This window comes from Rattus rattus, chromosome 12 (assembly GCF_011064425.1).
Source record: "Rattus rattus isolate New Zealand chromosome 12, Rrattus_CSIRO_v1, whole genome shotgun sequence".
In the NCBI taxonomy this organism is placed as follows: domain Eukaryota; kingdom Metazoa; phylum Chordata; class Mammalia; order Rodentia; family Muridae; genus Rattus; species Rattus rattus.
The window spans coordinates 3,494,898-3,513,261 of record NC_046165.1 but is presented as its reverse complement, the minus strand read 5'-3'; the positions used below and the strand labels follow the sequence as shown (position 1 = coordinate 3,513,261).

At 50.2% G+C, this 18,364-nt stretch overlaps 1 protein-coding gene across 1 annotated transcript in view; it reads right to left on the bottom strand.

Annotated features, from left to right (window-relative positions):
* The window catches only part of Stk24 (serine/threonine kinase 24), a 97,511-nt gene extending 84,532 nt beyond the window's left edge, over window positions 1-12,979 (bottom strand). Inside the window, exon 1 of the mRNA XM_032917339.1 lies at window positions 12,601-12,979. Coding sequence (XP_032773230.1) covers window positions 12,601-12,642 — 42 coding nt within the window. The 5' untranslated portion in view covers window positions 12,643-12,979. The remainder of the gene's footprint in view (window positions 1-12,600) is intronic.
* Window positions 12,980-18,364: the final 5,385 nt, after the last annotated feature.

Sequence of the window (18,364 nt, the reverse complement as noted above, 5' to 3'; positions counted from 1 at the left end):
TTACACAAGTGGGAGGGGCTTCTCAAGCCTGTGCTCCAGAAACCATTTGCTCTGTCTGAACAGTAACACACCTAAGAGACATGGATCAAACAGTGAAGAAACACTGCACCACTGTGTGAGCACAGACAGGCTCTGCTTCAGGCCCCTGGGGAATGAAATGCCATCCAGCACACCTGCCACAGCCTTTACTCCAGGTCAGCATGAGACTGTCCACCCAGTCCACCTCCCCACGGTCCACCTCCCCGCTGTGAGGTGCGAGTGACCCTCCCCTGCTAACACACAGCCAGGAAACACGTGTGGTTTCACTTCACACTGAGTTCACCTTTTCCCAAAAACACAGTAGACGAAGGCATTCCGAAAGACTTCAAGCTCTTTTCTAGTGAGGGAGCTAGGCTCTGCATCCACTTTCTTAAAGCAATTCACTAACTCGACCATGTACTGTCTGCCTTAGAGTTTGAAAGCAAACACACACACAAACAACTCAAATTTCACAAGTGTCACAGTACAATTAAAAATGAGAAAAAGGGGCTGGGGATTTAGCTCAGTGGTAGAGCGCTTACCTAGGAAGCACAAGGCCCTGGGTTCGGTCCCCAGCTCCAAAAAAAAAAAACAAAAAAAAAAAAAAAAAAAATGAGAAAAAAAGTTCCAAAACCTCAAAGTTTGAAAGTATAATTTAACCAATTCAGGGGAGCTAATGTAAGCACAGCTGTCATTTCTAAGCATGAAGCCCAAGGTGGGAGGGGGTACGGGGACACGACGACAACAGGGACAGACAGACGGACGGACACACACACACACACGACGACGACCCACTGGGCCACAGAGCAAGACCCTATCTCAAAATACAGATAGATCTGAGGCTGAGGAAAGTGCTTGAACCGGAGGTCACTCCCTGAACCTATGTTTGTTGTGGTGGTGGTGGCTGTGGTTGTGGTGGCTGTGGCTGTGGCCGTGACCGTTGTTCTTAAGGCCAGATAAGGAAGAATGTGTGTGGTGTAGCCCTGGCACAAACCCAGGACGCCAAAGGCTGATATATGGGAAACGGCCCAGGAGAAGCTGGGGTCACCACATGCCTTGACTTCCCGCTGGCATTTACCTCATGTCAGGAAGAACCAGAAAGCAGAGAGAAGCACAGGAAACAGTCTCCACGCAGGTGCCAGGATAACCTAGTGGGCTGGGCAATTTCCAAGAGATGTGCTCCTTTACAAAGACGTTTCCAGGGTCAAAGAGACATGGAGCACCCACATGCTGCCACCCCACGGGTTTAGAAACACAGACTACAAAAACAAAAGCCCAAGTCTTACAATTTAAGACCTCTTTGCCCCAGATCTACACCAGAGGTTCCAAAATCAGTCTCCCCAAATAAAATGCAAGCCAGGACATGCAGTGGTCTGGATTTGGCTGAGACCGGTCATCCTGTGCAGTGGAGCACAGGCTGGCCTGGACCTGCAGAGATTACAAACAGGAGCCACATAAGCGGCTTTGGCTTTCCCATCGAGACCCGGACCCACGGACCCACGGACCAACGGACCCACTGGGACTTAGGATGTTGAATTCCCCAACACAATGTTCTCCACGTGTGGTCCTAGAGGCAGCAACACACCTGGGAACCAACCTCACAGAACCGCAGCCCCACCTCCCACCTCCAAAATCAGAGGGTAGAGAGTGGAGCCCAGCAGCAATGACCTGAGTCACTGTTCAAACAACACATTCTCAACAAACCTGACAGCTGGGAAGCCAGCCCTAAGGCAGTGTTCTCAACCTCCCAACGCTGCAACCCTTCAATACCGCTCCTCATGCTGTGGTGACCCCAACCATAAAATAACCTTCATTGCTACTTCACAACTGTAATTCTGCTATGAACTGTAATGTAAAGATCTGTATTTTCCATGGCGTCAGATGATCCCTGTGAAACGCAGCAGACAGAAAGGAGATAAAGAGAGATCCACACCACAATCCCTAATACCAAGAAGTCAACTGCAAGCCTTAGTGTGAGCAGGAGAGCCATGACCGGCACCAAGTCAGAGACCTGAAGGCGCACACGCCATCCTGTGCAGTCACCTAACAGGATGAGACCAGCGCAGAGGCCAAGCCACTCGGTTCCTCTCGCAGGGTTAGCAAGGCTGCTCCTCAGCAGCAGTCAGGTGCACAGTGACAAGGACAAGTGCTACCACCCAACTGTACCCATCCTGCCCAGCCAGACCACCAGTCCTCTAGCCCAGGGAAGACTTTTTCTCAAAAGTAACGATGCTCACGCAGCATTCCCAAGGCCCTGGGTTCTCTCCCCGAAAGTATAAAACAAAAGTGTATGCATACTGAAGGGCCCTACGCGCTGTCAGTCACCAGCCCTGCACTGGGCGCGCAGGGAACAGTGATGGGAATCCAAACGCTGGAACGGTCTGGGACAAGAAAGAGGAAAACACGGCCCTGACACCCAAAGCCGGCGCTCTCCTCACAGCTAAGCCCATCTTTGCAAACCTGACAATATCAGCCCTTCCCCACGGCCCTGCTGTTCACCCTGTCACCACCCAATGAGTACAACAACCAATAAAATCAGGCCCCTCCCACAAGGCTTCCCACAAAAGGTGGCAAATTAAAGGTTAGTATTTTCCAGTTTGATATAAATACAGCATGGTTAATGTTAAGTCTCAAAGAAACCCAGGGAAAGCTTCACTCTGTACCAGTGGCTTCTCCCAGCACTTCTCACCCAGCCTCCTACCCCAAGCCTCTCCAGCCTGGGGGCTGGGCTTAGCTTCCCTTCCCCCAGCTCCTCTCACCCTTTATAAACCAGCCTTTGGGCTGTGCCCTCTCCTGACTCCACATGCTCTCTTGATCCTCTTAGCCTTCTCCCCTTCTCTCTTCTTTTCCTCCATCATCCCCCTCCCCTCCCACCATGGTCCAGTTCACGCTGGACCCACCCAGATGCCTCTAGCCTTATGTCCTCCTCAACCGTATCCAGGTGCATCACGTCCTCCTTCTAGCTGCTTCACCTGCCAGCCAGGAGACTGCACCTGCTAGAGGCAGGAGAGAAGATGGGGCAGAGAGAGAACTCGAATCCGTCCTGGTACTGGGACAGGCCACCGCAGACCATGTAATTTACAAAGCAAACTCACTTCTCATAGCCTCAAATTCTGGGAAGTCCGGGGGTCAGGCAGCATGTAGCAGTAAGGGCAGCACGTCAGCTCAAGGATCCCCTTTCCCTACAGATCTGCCCCGTCACAGAGCTATGCACTATGGTCGTGTCCAGCCCTACTTCCCAAAAGCTGCACACACAACAGGAAGAAAACATAAATCTGAAAGTTCAGTTTCCAGCACATGAACTTGGAGTCTCAAGCCACAGCAGAAGACAGCACAATCCACATGTGGGGAGAGCAGAGAATCAGTTCACAGCACTGAACCCCAACATCCCAGAGACTGGCAACCGCGGGTACCCACCCCGAGGTACTACCCGGCCTCAGTGGACTCCCGGTGAGCAGGCTGTAAATGACCTAGAGGAATAATAACCTAGGAGGCCCAGCTCTGGGTGCATCTGTGAGGGAGATTCCAAAGAGGCTTCACTCGAAGGCCCACACTGAAGGCAGCACAGTGGTATCGGGAGGGTCCAGTATTGATTAAAAGGGGCAAGGGAAAGCCAGTTGAACGCCAACATCCATTTGCTTCCTGTCTGGAGACATGTGACCAGCTCCTCCCCCCCCCCATGATGTTTCCATTCCGAGATGCACTCTCCTCAAGTTAAACCCTCACAGCACTTGTGCCGGGTAATATGTAACTAATCTCCCCACAGAGGTGCCTGAGTTCAGGGACTCAGGGCAAGTCTGATAAAGGAACCATGCAGCTGAAAGACTCCCTCCTCCTGCAGAGCCCAGTCGCTGTCCTAATCGTCCTCCTCACGATGCTGTCCAGGGCAGGAGGGAAGCACAGGACTCCTAACCAGGCAGCGCTTGCACCACACAGCACTGCGTCTACCCCTCCCCCGACCCAGTCTACCTCCATAAAGACTACGAAGAGGGGAATTTGCAGCGGATGAAAAAGATGGAAATGAGCAGAAAGATCAGACTCACCAAGGTCTTCAAACAGGCAAACATCTAACAAGGCCATTCCCAACGGTCCTGTCCAGTAGGGATGACAGACAGCAAGCATTACTATAAACTCCCCAGACAGACAGCATGGTGGCACACACCAGCACTCATGAGGCTCAGGTAAGAAAAACCTAAGTTTAAGGCCAGCCTGGGAGCATTCCCTAATTTAGAGGGACATACTGAGACCCTGGGGAGTGAAGGGAGACAGACAGGAAGGAGAAGAGAAGAAAAAAATTACTTGAGGTCCTAGCAATTTCCAGTCATAAACAAAAGGGGATTAGAGGGTGGCCTCTAGCACAAAACACACAAACAAAAAAAAACCCAGCCACTAAACCCAATAAAGGAAAAACTAGAGACTTGAAAGAATTACGCCTTGGAAATAAAACAGACACTTGAGGCAAAAAGGGAAGCACACGATAACGAGGAACACTGAGGACACTCAGAGGATCACAGAGGCTCTTGGCGTCTAAGAACACAGGAGCAGAAATGCTCACTGGGGGGCTTGAAAAGTAAAGACAATGGCCCAGAAAACCAGTGGGAAAGACAGGGGACAGAAAACAGCTTTAAAGGGTAGGGCTGTTCAAGGATCAGATGAGAAGGTACAGCTTCCAAAAGAATCTCAACAAAACAAACCAGACCTCATCACAGGACACCAGCTGCCAGACTATATAGGCCTCCTGGCCGCTGCACACAGATACGACAGCACTCACTCACGCCAAGGCACCCCTGTGGAACATCACAACACAAAGGAACCTCTTCCAGGCTCGGGACAAGACGGCTTATGTGGGTGGAATCCAGTCCTGGTGTGCACTGTGCTCCAGCAGAACGCAGCTAGAATACAGCAGACAAGGAAGTGTCTTCAAAACTCCCTGGAGGAGGTTTGCGGGGCACAGGGGACATAGCCGTACCCCCAGCCTCAGGGTGGTCAGCCTGGGCTACACAACATAATCCTGTCTCAAAATAAACAAAAACAAAAACAAGATGTAGTTCAGTGTTGGCCTAGAACACATGAGGCCTTGTCTCAGCCCCCAGGAATGAAAACCCAATTCTGGAAGGAAACCTATGATTTTATGCCATATCACACTACCCAATTCACTGGAGGGGAGTTCAGGTTACCCATCAATCCAACGGAATACAGCCAGGAAAGACTGGAATACAGAAAACAGGTATCCAACAGCAGACAGCAGCAAAGGAACCAAGGCAGCAAAAGGCCAAGAGACTCAGAGAGGAGGAGTGGACCAAACTGAAGGGTACCAGCCCAGCGGAGGAGCACCACAGCCCAGTGGAGGAGCACCACAGCCCAGTGGAGGAGCACCACAGCCCAGTGGAGGAGCACCACAGCCCAGTGGAGGAGCATCAGAGATTCTCTCTGGAGGTGAAAGGCCTGAGATTGGCTCCAGCTGAGTTTCCTAAGAGGCGGTCCTGACACCTGGGGAAGTCTAGCTGGAAAAACCCAAGACACGTGAAAAGAGCTTGTACTTCACTACCACTGCCCAGGCTGCAGACTGTGTAGACACTGCTGTCAGATCTAACGTGAAGGAAGAGACGTCAACAGAACCAAACCTAAATCCTCATCTGCACAACCCGGGGTCTACAGAGGATGCAGTTTCTAAACTCGCCCACTAAGCCGCAGAGTGACGGCTAAGTCAGCACAGAGAGACCACGGGGGGCTGCCTTCAGGAAGTAAGAAATGGAGGCAGGGGACAGGTGACCGTGAGCATCTAATCTGTGCATCTGTTTCTAATAAAAACTAAACAAATCTAAGGAACCGAAAATCAAACAAAGGATAGGGAGGTCTGTCAGAGCTTCCAGACCTTAGAGGTAAAAACAGGAAGAGATTTAACTAGGCTAGCCCTAGCTGCGCATTTGGTAAGCATTCACATAAAACTCACCATGTCCCCATCACTGACTCAGACAAGACTCCAGCACGCAACAGTTTCTCTTGCTAACCACAAACCCTTACAAAACAGGAGGAGGTCTCTGAAGTCTCCCACGCACTGAGCAGGCCACGGTGTACTTTGTAGCAAGCTAATCTCCATCTTGTTTTACCCAGAGCAGCTAACAGTGCTCCCACTATAATCCAGGCCGGCCTGGAACTGACCTTGTAGCCCAGGACTTCAACTCACAGCGCCCCTCCTGCCTGCCTTTCTGAATGCTAAACCTGTAGAAATAAGCCGCAGTGCCCAGTTCCAAGAACTCAGGATTGGGCACAGCCCCCGCCCAGGCAGATGTTCTAATAACAATGTATCCTTTTCCCAAGACATTTAACACCAAGACATTTAGTGATCCCACTGTAAAAATTAGTTATGAGAAATGACTACTACCAACAGATTCAAGGCTAGCCCAGGTTCTCCACTGCAGCAGCAGAGTAACAGAATGCAGGTCTATTTCCTGCAAGCACTCCAGCCACAAGATTCCATTAGTGATAATCACCCCAGCTAAGGCACACAGAAAGCATTAGCAGGGAGGGTCGGGTGGGGCCCACTTCCTGTAGGTACCAGTTTCCAAGCAGGCAAGTCTGAATCACAGGAAAAATCACCCAAATAAAACTGTGTGGCAAGAGACCATCAGACTCCTCCTGGACCACGGTCTGGAGGGTGTGCCCCATAAAACCACACTGGGACAGAGAACAGGCTCACCCATCACTAGCTGTTCACACTGCAGCTTGCCAAGAACCAACAAAAGAACTCCATCAACCTTGTGGTGGTTTGTAGGAATGACCCCCAAGGACTTGCTCCTGTGTTTGAATGCTTGGCCATAAACAGTGGCAACTCTGAAAGGAAACCAATTAGGAGGTGTGGCCTAGTTGGAGGAAATGTGTCACTGTGGATGTTGTCTTTGAGGTCTCATATGCTCCAGCTACACCCATTCTCCTTCTGCTGCCTTCAGATCAAGATGTAGGACTCTCAGCTCCTTCTCTGGCACCACATCCCCCGCCATGCTCCCCGCCATGACAATAATGGACTACACCCGCGAAACTGTAAGCCAGACCCAATTAAATGTTTTCCTTTGTAAGAGTTGCTATTGCGGTGGTCATGGTCTCTCTTTACTACAATAGAAACGGTCACTAAGACAAATGTGCACCAGACCAGAGAGGCAGCTCAACTCCATTGGGAGCACAGCAGCTCCAAGAGGAACAAATATGCACAGATCTGGAGGCCAGGAGACCACCCTGCCACTGTCACAGCTGCTGGGAGACACTACTGTCAGTGACAATCTGCCTGCATTTGCTGAAGGTAACTGGGTGCCTGTATGAGGTGTTATCAATAACCTTCCCTGAGCCAGGCAACGGTGGCGCACACCTTTAACCCAGCAATTGAAGGCAGAACTGGAGGCTCCCCTAGTTCCAGGACAACCAGGAATGCACAGGGAAACCCCATTTCAAAAGAAACAAAAAACACTCCCTTGATCTGGGACTAGAACAAAACCTCCCAAAAGCTATTTAATGTTTAAAAAAATAAAAAGATGGATCTACCACCCTGATATCCTGAGTTCGATCCCCGTATCTCACCTACCACCATGGTAGGCGAGAACTGACTCTGGAAAAGTGGTCCTCTGACCCCAACATGAATATGGGGACATGCACATCTGCATGCATATGTACACACAGCAAGGACTTCCTCCACCCTATCAAAAAAGAAAAGAAACAAGAAAACCTTTTCGGGGGTTGGGGATTTAGCTCAGTGGTAGAGCGCTTGCCTAGGAAGCGCAAGGCCCTGGGTCAAGGCCCTGGGTTCGGTCCCCAGCTCCGAAAAAAAGAACAAAAAAAAAAAAAAAAAAAAGAAAACCTTTTCGGGGATGAGGATGGTGGTATGTGGCTCAATGGGGCGGCTAGGAGGCAGCAGGGCCAGGGAACTACACACACATTTTCAAACAAAACAAATTCTTAGCAACAAGGAACACCACAAACAGACATAGGTACAGAATGACTGAAAGGCAGGGCTGTGCCTCAGCTCAGTTGGTCCAGTGGCAGCTAACCAACCACTCACGCAGCCAAGAACTGGATTCCCCAGCACTGTATTAACCAACCACGTATGTGACCCAAGCACTGGCGAGGTAGAAACAGGAGGATCTGAAGTTCAAAGCCAGCCTGAAAAGCATGAAGAACTTGATCGTCCTGGTGAGGAAAAGACTTAAGAAACAGAAAAACATACCCGACTTTCCTCAATTATTTTGCACAGCACCAACAGCGGATTCCCTACTCTGGCATCTTCTGCTCAAATACTCCAATACCCAGGTGGACACCCAGAACACACTTTCCCCATCACCTATGCCTGAGAACACAGACAGCCCAAAGAACAAGACACCACCCAAGCCAGTCTCCAGGCCTCAGCCCCAGCAGGCGCCCTAGACACCCCACCTCCCCACCCTACAGAAATCTGGTGCTTTCCTAGCGTGCACCTGGCCTCCTGGGCCACTTACCGGAACCTTCTCAGGGCCTGCCCTGCAAGAGCTGCTGACTGTTTGAGGCCAGGGACCTGCGTCCTGACATCATCCTCTGAGACTCGCTGTCTGCATCAGGACCAGAAGGTGCTAAACCTCCATCTATGTTCTTGGAACCCAGGCCTGTGACTTTACTGAAAGGCCACTCAGACACGGAACCACCCACCAGGGTGCAGGAGCAACAAGAGCAGACATCTCCCAAGGAAGCAGGGAGAGAGGAGGGGACCAGACAGTACACAACAGCCTATGGACATGTGCCACACAGGGGGTGGGCAGACAGCCAGAATAACTAACAACGATCCTGTCTTCTCTCCCAGACCTCTAATGCGCTAGCAAGCACCTTTCCGGCTAAGTGCACAAGCCTCCTCACAGATAGGATGTGCAGACTTGGAGCTGAAGAAAGGGAGAGAAAGCGGGAACATAAAAACACCGGCAAGTAAAATCTAAGTTTCTTAGCTACACCTTTAAATTATCTATACTTGCAAAGCACGAGGGTCTCTTAGATGCAAAGCCTCCAGACGTGCTGAATTTAACTCCAGCCTTCTTACACCTGTGATTTACCTGACTTAGTATATTTTAAACTTGGAGCCAGGAACCAATGGGCTGTGGAATCCATTCAATGCTACAACCAGCTTTTCTTTTTTAAACGCCCAATATGGCAGTAGTGACTTACAAGGAACAAGAAATAGTGTCACAGTCTGAAGCTTTAATTTCTGGTCCTGATGCAAACAAAGTCTGTCTTCCAGGGGTCACAGCTCAGAGAGGCTGTAAAAGTGGCTAGCAGAATTCTTTCTACAGAAATGTACAGCCTGCAGAGGTGGACTGCTGCAGAGGACTGGAGTCTGGTTCCCGTGGCTCCTCGTAACCTCCCAGGGCTCCTACACACGTCTATCTCATACTACATACATATATACTTTTCCCCAAAGAATCCTTTAAGCAAAAAAAGCTAATTCTCTTAGATCCTTCCACCCAAGATGGGGTTTCTTTATGTAGCCCTAACCTTCCTAGAACTAGCTATGTAGACCAGGCTAGCTTCGAACTAGTCAGAGATACACCTGCCTCTGCCTCCCTAGTGGTGGGATTAAGGTCTGAGCCACCGATGCCTGGCTTGCATAAAGCTAATTCTTGTGTACCATGAGTTAATGTAAACTCAAAAGCACTAAACAGGTCCCTCCCACCTCCAACTCAACTTTTCACTGGAACCAGCACGGCCAAACAGTGAACGTTCATGAATAAGACAGAAAAACAGTCATGCTCATCCACCACCTTCAGCTCAAAATGGCTCTCTTTCTTTTTCAAGTTTTTCAAGACAGGGTTTCTCTGTGTAGCCCTAGCTGTCCTGGAACTCACTCTGTAGACCAGGCTGGCCCTCGAATTCTGAGATCTGCCTGTCCCTGTCTCCTGGGACTAAAGGCACCTGGCCAGGTCTGTCTTTCTAATTCTCTCAACAGACTACAAAACCCAAAGAGGAAAAGAAAATCCCCAGCAAATCTCATCAAAACAGTCAGGTGTACAGCCCGAAACTCCTCACCAAAGATCACTAGAGTTGCCCAGCAATCAAAGCTACTGAGGGGGGAAAAAAAAAAAACAACACGCATTCATCTTATCTTTCTTTCTTCAGCAAATACGACCTAAAACAAAATGATGTTTAACACTGGCAAAGGCAGGGTGAAGACCTGGGTTTAATCACTGTATGCCTTTCTATATACTACCTTACCTTGGTCCATTCAAACCCTTCCTCATTCACAAAGTTACAAAAAGGTATAAATAATCTCTTCCTCCATCAGACCAGCAATCAACAACAGATATAAAGTGATTAGCAGGCCATAAAGTCCTTATACAAAAGAGTTCCTGAATTCGACTTATTTCCCTCGGGCTGTCTGAGTCTGCTGCCTTGCCGAACTTTGTCCAGTTCTTCTGAGACTGGGTCTCAGGATTAACCTTGGCTAGCCTAGAACTCCCTAAGGTAACCCAGGCTGGCCTTGAACTGACAGAAATCCTCCTGCCTCAACCCTACCACACCCCACTTGCCAAAACACTTAACCCAGTTCCTCCTAAACCCTAGCCAGGAGTCGGCAGGGAGTTTGTGGGGCAATAGGGGAGACCTCTTCCTCTCCAGCTTTATCCTAGACAAGAGTCAAGGCCAGGCACGCCTCTCATGTGATCCTCAAAACAGCTCCTAGGGAGGCAGGCTGCAGCTCCTGACTCCAAGTTGAAAATAAATGTACTGGTTTTTCTTTTCTGGAGGGAAGGGAAGGGTAGGAACAGTTTCCAGTAATGCACTAAAAATGTTATCATGTGGTTTGAAGACATAAGAGAGGGGCAGGTTGGGCTGTGGAAAGTCATTTCTCCTCCTCGGCAGAACCAGAACAGACAAAAAAAAAATTAATACTGAGAAAAGGCTATCATCTCCATATCAAAAAACAAAATTAAAACGGCTTCCTCTCAAGAACACACAGGAAATACACTTTTTAGGTAAAGTTATTGAATTTTTCTTTTCCCAAAGTGAAGAATTTTTGGCCCATTCTTTAAAACAAACAAACAAAATGAGAGAGAGCAGCCCCCAGCTAGGAACCACCTGGTACTGACCTCCCACACAACATGAATGAAGAAAACGTGAAAAAACGTGCTTTTAATGTGCCAAGAGGTCCTTTATGCTGTACAGGTAAGAAACTGTCGCCCAGTTGACCCAGGTGTTTTGTCTCTAAAGTCGAACCAAGGCAAGAGTTGTAGGAGTCCGCGGCTGACTTTCAACTAGTGGCCAGCAGCATCAGGTTTTATACCGGGCACGCAAGGTGAGACTTCAAGAATACTTCGAGAGCACCTTTCCAGTGACACTCAATTCCAACTTTATTATTCCTCAAAAATAAAAAGGACTCAAGCTCTAATGGCCACTAAAGTGGTAACTTTGAATTCCTATTCTTCCAGAGTTCAAACCTGGACAAAGAAATCCATTTTCCTTCCCGAGGTATGAATTAAAAAAGAAAGAAAGAAAACAGGGATGGAAAATAGTTTCAGAAGAAGCAGAAGCAGTAAGAGGCAAGGCCGTGCCGCTCAACCCAGGAGCCCGAGAAAAAGCGCCTGCTGCGTCTGTAGACTGATCATCTCGGATATTCTGAGGTTTTATTGGTTTTTTTGCTTTTTTAAAGCAAAACTCTTCCGTTCACTCACTTGGGAAAACAAAACTTTGACTGGTCTTGCGGTGTTAATCGCAATCATTTTGTCTGCATTATATGCTCACAAACTTTACAAGAACAGACCAGTGATTGTTTTTCAAAGTACAGAAAAACATCCTCAAAAGCAAAAAAAAAAAAAAAAAAAAAATGTTCGTGCATCCATGTAAACTTGAAATTCAACTCCCTCCCCTCACCGCCCCCTTCCCCTCCAAAGAAAAAGTCACTGGCGAACTAAGAAGATACAAAGTGTGCAAGGAGAAGCAAGCTAGCACACAGCTGCTTTGGATGCCATCGTGTCTCAAAGTGAAAGTCTAGCAGCGGAGACCTGGCATCCGAGGGGTGAACCTGGGCTCTGCACGCCAGGGCACTCGCAGAGGTGTGGGTTCCGCCTCCCGGGTTTGCAACCTCGCACTTTCCACACCAGAACTACAGGCTTGGACGCGAGGTTACACCTTCCTGCACCCCGCCCTGCGGCCCGCCCGGGCTGGGACCAGCCGGGGCGCGCTCCCCGCCCCGCGCTCCCGTCTCCCGTCTGGGGGGTCTGGGGAGGGACTCTTGGGGACTGAAGACCCTGGAATCCCGCTGTCCCTGTCCCAGGCCCACATAGGGCCCAGGCGCCCAAACGGGGCCTCCAAGGACACTAGTTCAGACTCCTGCCCCGAATGAGCGCTTGGCCTGAGCGTCCGAGTTGGGGAGCACAAAGCTCCTGCACCCCACCTCGACCCGAGGCCGCAGACCCCACGGCCCCTCCACGTGCACACACCCGAGATCCGGGCTGCTCCGGTCGGCGAAGATCCCGGAGAAACGGGCCCGGCCGTTGGGGGGGAGGGGGGGCGTGTTGACACCGCCAAGTTGCCCGCTTCCGCCACGGCCCGCAGCCCGACCCGGACGCCCCAGCCTACCTGCATGCCCGGCAGGCCCGACTGCACCGGGGAGTGGGCCATGGCGCTCGGCGCCGCCACTTCCTGGCCCGGGACGCGCGGAGTCGCGCGGCGAGCAGGCCGGGGGCCGCGCGCAGCCCTCGGGTGGCGGGGCGGGCTCTGGAGCCCGAGGCCACCGCACCCCGGGGACGGTCTCAGCGAAGGTTGGCGGGCCGCGGCCCCATACACCGAGCCTGGGGCGGGCAGCGGGGGCCGCGGGAATGTCTCCTGACTGCAGCTGTTTCTCCTGGGCTCCCGCCGCTGCGCCGCCGCGGTGCTCGGGTCGAGCCGGGCGGCCTGGGCCCGCGAGCGCTGGCCGCCTGGAGCCGAGTGGGCGCGCACAACCCGTCGCGCCCCGCCCCGGTCCGGCCCCCGCGCCCGCCCCCCGCGGCCGGGCCGGGGACCCCGCCCGCGCTTCCGGGAGGGGGGGGGGGGGAGCCGCCGGGCGCCCTAGGCCGCAGTCGAGCCTCCCTGCGGGCGCGCGGGCGGGGTCCTCGGGGCTCAGCGGGCGCTCTCCGGGTGCTGCGTGGCCGGGTCCTTCGGAACCGCGGGGTGGGCCTTGCGCGCGGAGGAGAGCTGAGCCCCGGGGAGCGGAGAGCACCACCCACTCCTACTCTTCCCTCTTACCCGCCCCGGCCCTCCAGAGGCCAGAGTCTGCACTCGGTGTCCCCAGAGGGGCCTAGCCTGGGGCCTGTTCCAAAAGACCCGGGCGGAGCGTCCTCGCAGTCCGTACGAAGTTTCCAGCCAGATCAAGGAGGAAACCCCAAGGGTAGAGAGGGCAGTTTGTGTGCAGTGCCTTGGATACTAAACTCAACCTCGCCTGGGCCGCCGGGTGTGGAAACTTAGCTGGACGGAGGAAGGGCTGGGCCCCCGCCATCTCTGCGCTGCGCACAAGAAGGGGAAAGTGAGGTGCGGAGGGGTGACGGAGGAAGAGAAGACAATGGAAGGAAACCACGGTCTGGACTCTTACCCAGCCCTCCCCTCGCTTTACTGCTCCTAAGGCCGCAGGCCCACTCTGGGCACCAGCTCTGCCCTCCTTCTAAACTGTTTCTTCTGCAGCAAACAAGGACGGATGGAGTGAATCCATGCGCCTCCAGGAAGTACTGTATGTACTAGTGACAAATAGGAAGTGGTCTAAGAGTCAGAATCGCTCTGTCTCGGGCCATAGGGACCCTGAGGCCTCATTCCTGAATGCCCATTTTGCCCCTCGGCTGTGCAAGGTTAAGCATACAAAATTAGTCCCCAGGAGTTCAGAAATAGAAGATAAGGAAGAGATTATTTTCTGAGGTGTCCTTGTATTCCAAGAACACAGGCTCCCACAAGGTCCTGCATCAGAAGTAAGCCCCATCCATAACCTTTGGAAACCTAGCCTAAGTGTCCTCTAGGATCCATTAGAAGGCTTACTCCTGGTCACATGACTGAGATGCGTTGCCTCGTCTCAAGAATAAACTGAAAACATTAAAAGTATGAGCCCAGATACCCAAGAGTTTATGTGTTCCCTAAACATAAGAAACTTAAAAAAAGAAAAGAAAAAAAAAAAACAGTGCATAAAGAATACAGAGAAAAATTATTAAGACCATGAATTTTGAGTAGGCCTATATTCAAACTCAAATTCTACCTAGAATAACATGAAAGAATGACCAGAAAACAATAATATGTAATCTGAAGTCCTAACTCTGGGAGGTAGAAACAGGAAAGTCAGGCGTTCAAGGCCAGTTTCTCCTACATATTTAGTTGCATATGGGGTAAGTGAGACCAAAAATAATAAATAGGTAAATAAAAATAAGGGTAGTCTGATTTCGAGCTACTAGAATTCATATATGTGTGTGTGTTTGAATTGTATATCTGCATAGTAAAAAAGCCCACTATATACCAAGATTTAGCAAATGATTATTATTCTTGGACTTAGATTTATTTATTTTATTTATATGAGTACACTCTAGCTGTTTTCCAAAACATACCAGAAGAAGGCATCAGATCTCATTACAGATGGTTGTGAGCCACCATGTGGTTGCTAGGAGTTGAACTCAGGACCCCTGTCACTGAGTCAGCTCTCCAGCCCTATTCTTGGATTTAAAGATGGTTTCTTCAGCCACTGCTAACCTCCACTTAGGCAGACACTGTGCTAAGATGTGGACTAGGGATCAGGACAGTGATACCTATAGCATGACTGAGGATGAAGAGAATGGGGACAACCAGAAGTGTTGGAGAACTGGCCTTTGACCAGTAAACGGCGGACAACTGCAACTGACTTTGCTGAGCTAACTTGCAGTAGAGAAGCCACAGAGACCGAAGCGCAGTGTGACATAATTTACAAGGTGAGCCAGCGTCTCCTTCTGTGCCCCAACACAGATGACTGTGAGAACTTGTCGCTTACTATGGGATCTGACTTCTTTGAATAACGTGATTGGCTTTCTCCTTTGTAGTACCCTTCTTGTTCTCTCCCTGGCTGAACTTTACTTCTCAGACCGTGTTGAGCACCATGTTTGTGGAGAGAGAGAGGAAGTCATACGGGAGTTACTGGTTCAGCTGCATCCTTCATAGGTAATTACCCAACATTCCTAGGCCAGTAGATCCTAGACATGGTTGGCAGGACCTGAGTGCAGAACAGCTAATTGCATGCAAGAACTCTTCATTCATTCATCCATTCATTCATTCACACATTCACTCACTCACACCTGTTTTAATGACAACTACATATCTAGTCTACAATCCAGGCTTGGGAATGCAAACGCCAGACCCTGGGTGCTTCCCTAATGGACAGACCAGTGTCCTGGGATCCTAACTTGGGAAGTATACAATACAGAACTTGGAGCTATAATAGCTGCCTTTGCAGCTGAGTGGGGAAGAGGATCTCTCTGCCTCCTGTTACGATTTTTTTTCTGTACCTCCAATACATAATTATGACAGGTCGTATACTCTTCCTAATTCCAAAAGGAGAGCCTGCGAGGGGCTCCGTAAAGATTATACGTATTTCCAGTCTCCATGGAGACACTAATGCATCAAATTATTTTCATCCCCTTCTTTGCCTTTTGTGTTCGCTTGAAGGCATGGATTGAGCAACGGATTGTGCTCTTGACATATATTCTGGGCTTCAAAGGACGTTTCTATGTTCCTAGACAGACCCTCTTCCACACAAGGAGCCCCCACCCCGTTTATTAGTCACCCCTAAACCAATTCTAAACTCTGCCAAGCTTGAGGAGTACAGCAGAAATCAGTTGTTCAATCCTGCCTGCGTCTCTCTGAGTCAAAAAGACAAGCATCCCTAAACACCACTTTATAAAGAACAGCTAGACACCAGGGCATTAGCTATTTAAAGGCACAGATTAAAGACAGGAACTTTCAGGGTGAACTTAAAGGAGAAAAATATAAATAGATTGGTAACTAACTAACAGCTACTTGATACAACTCTACATGTCTAGTAAGTAGCTGGCCCCAAATTATCAGCAACTGTACAAAGAAACGTGTCATCGTCAGGTGACAGATAGACCAGGATGCTACACCAGCTACACAGAAGAATGGTGTGAGTAAAGCATCATGCGGTGGCCTCGGAGGCTCTTACAGGACAGCACTGGCGTCACCTTTCATCACACCCCACATCAGTCTGCCAAGACCGCCCTCACAGAACACCCCACAGTACAGAGGTGGTGCTGGAAGCTGGAAGCCACAGGTCAAGCTTCTGAGGCTGCAGCTGGCCACCACCCCCCACCTTCTGTCTGAATATGTTTGTCCTGAGCTCCCTTTCCATAAGGACACCAATCAGAGCAGATTAAGACTATCCTAACACCCCCATTTACCTCCCTTCCTTAAAGACCCCCATCTCCAAATCCAGCCGCAGTTCTGGGTAGTTTTCTGGTTAGGACGTAAACTCTGAATCGCAAGGGAAGGATAAAACTTGACACACAGGATCTCGGAGTTTCTGACCAGCGCTCTTCCAGGGTTCCTCCCATCTTGGCTAGTGGGATGAGCCAGCCTCCTCTCTTTTGAGGCTGTGTGCCTCCTTCCGCACTCTCATTTCCCATATCTATGGGGAGGGATCATTGCATCCTTCCTGGGGTGTAGTTCTGTAGTTTTATTGTATAGGGAAAGCAAAGCGCTACCCGTCAGTCCCGGAACCTCAGAGAGTTTGTCTGGTGAGTGCTCCAAAAGCAAAAGAAATCACTTGGGATGCCTGGCGAGATCTTCCAGGGAAGATGTTAACAGAACCAGGGGCCCGCAAACAGTGTTTTCTGGCAAACTTGTTCAAGTGAGCTCTTTCCCACCAGCACCCTCCTTGTCTCTGTGCGTGGCTACATTTTAGAAATGCACCGTCTCGGGAGAGCAGGGTCTCAAGACCTCATCCAGTCAAGGGAAGACTTTGGTTGTACTAAGAAACTGCTGGCAGTTCAGAAGCACCTGCTAGGGCAGGCTCACTGGAAAAATTCTCATGTGAGATTTCCCTCAGCGAAGAGCCAATTAACAAGGCTTGTCACACTCTGAACAGCAGCCACTTGACCCTGCCAATCAACTTCTTAAGGCTTCAGTACACAAAGACTCATGAGTGCTGTGTGTGTGGGTCCCCCCTCTCCCCCCTTCAAGGCTGGATTTGCTCTCCAATGGATCCAGAAAGGACACAAATGAAATCATCCCCCAAAGAGTGATGTCATCTACCCCACAGGAACACATTGCCGCTGCTAAAAAGCTCTTGGCCCTGGTTCCTGACAAGAAAGATAAATGGTGGAGAATGATTTTAATTTTTACTTCAAGCAGATCCACAGAATTGTGGGCCCAAAGAACACCATGTCACAACACAAAGTAAAGCGTGCCGGTGAGTCACAGACCCAGGTTCCAGCCTACAAATGACTTCAGTAAGCATGGAACCACTGCAGAAATGACCCTGCCTTTGGGTCAAAGACAGGTATCTCGTATGTGTCCTGCCTTCCCAGCCCACTTTCGTTTGGTTTCCTGAAGGTTGGTGGAGCTGCCGAGGCCCTTTGTAACCAGTAAGAGAAAGTTACCTCCCCCCGCCCTCAGCAAGTCCAAGAGAGAACTTTCTCCTGAATGATGGAAAGCCAAACTTGAATAATCAGACCTGGATTAACAAAAGAAGCAGTGTTATGGATCCAACCCGAGAGCCTCAGTCCTTACTGTTTATGGTTGGTTCAGGGGCCTGGTGTGTGTGTGTGTGTGTGTGTGTGTGTGTGTGTGTGTGTGTGTGTGTGTGTGTGTGTGTGTGTGTGTGTGTTGTACAAGCCCAAAGTTGACATTAGGCATGTTTTTCCATCCTCGTCAACCCTGGGCATATTTTAGGAATGTTCTTCCCCATATTTATTGAAGCAGGGTCTCCTGCTAACGCTGGAGCTCACTGGCTCCAGTGAGCGTAGCCGGTTTGCTCCAAGGATCCTTTTCTCCGCCTCTGGAATTCTGGGATTAGACATGTCCACCATGCCTGCCTGGCTTTTACGTAAGTTCTGGGGATCTGAATCTAGTCCTTTATGTGTATTTAGGAGGGGTGCCTGTTGGTTTGGTTTGTTCAGACAATGTCTTCCTTAATAGGCTTGACCTAGCGTTCAATATATGGGCCAGGTTGACCTCAAACTCACAGAGGTTTGCCTATGTCCTGCCTCCTGAGTGCTGGGTTTAAAGGTATGCACCACCATGACCAGACAGCCCATATTCTCTCACTGAAAACACTTTATCCAAAGACTTACCTTCCTGCCCTGCCCCATCTGAAGTATTTTTATACTGTATTTAAAAAAAAACAGGG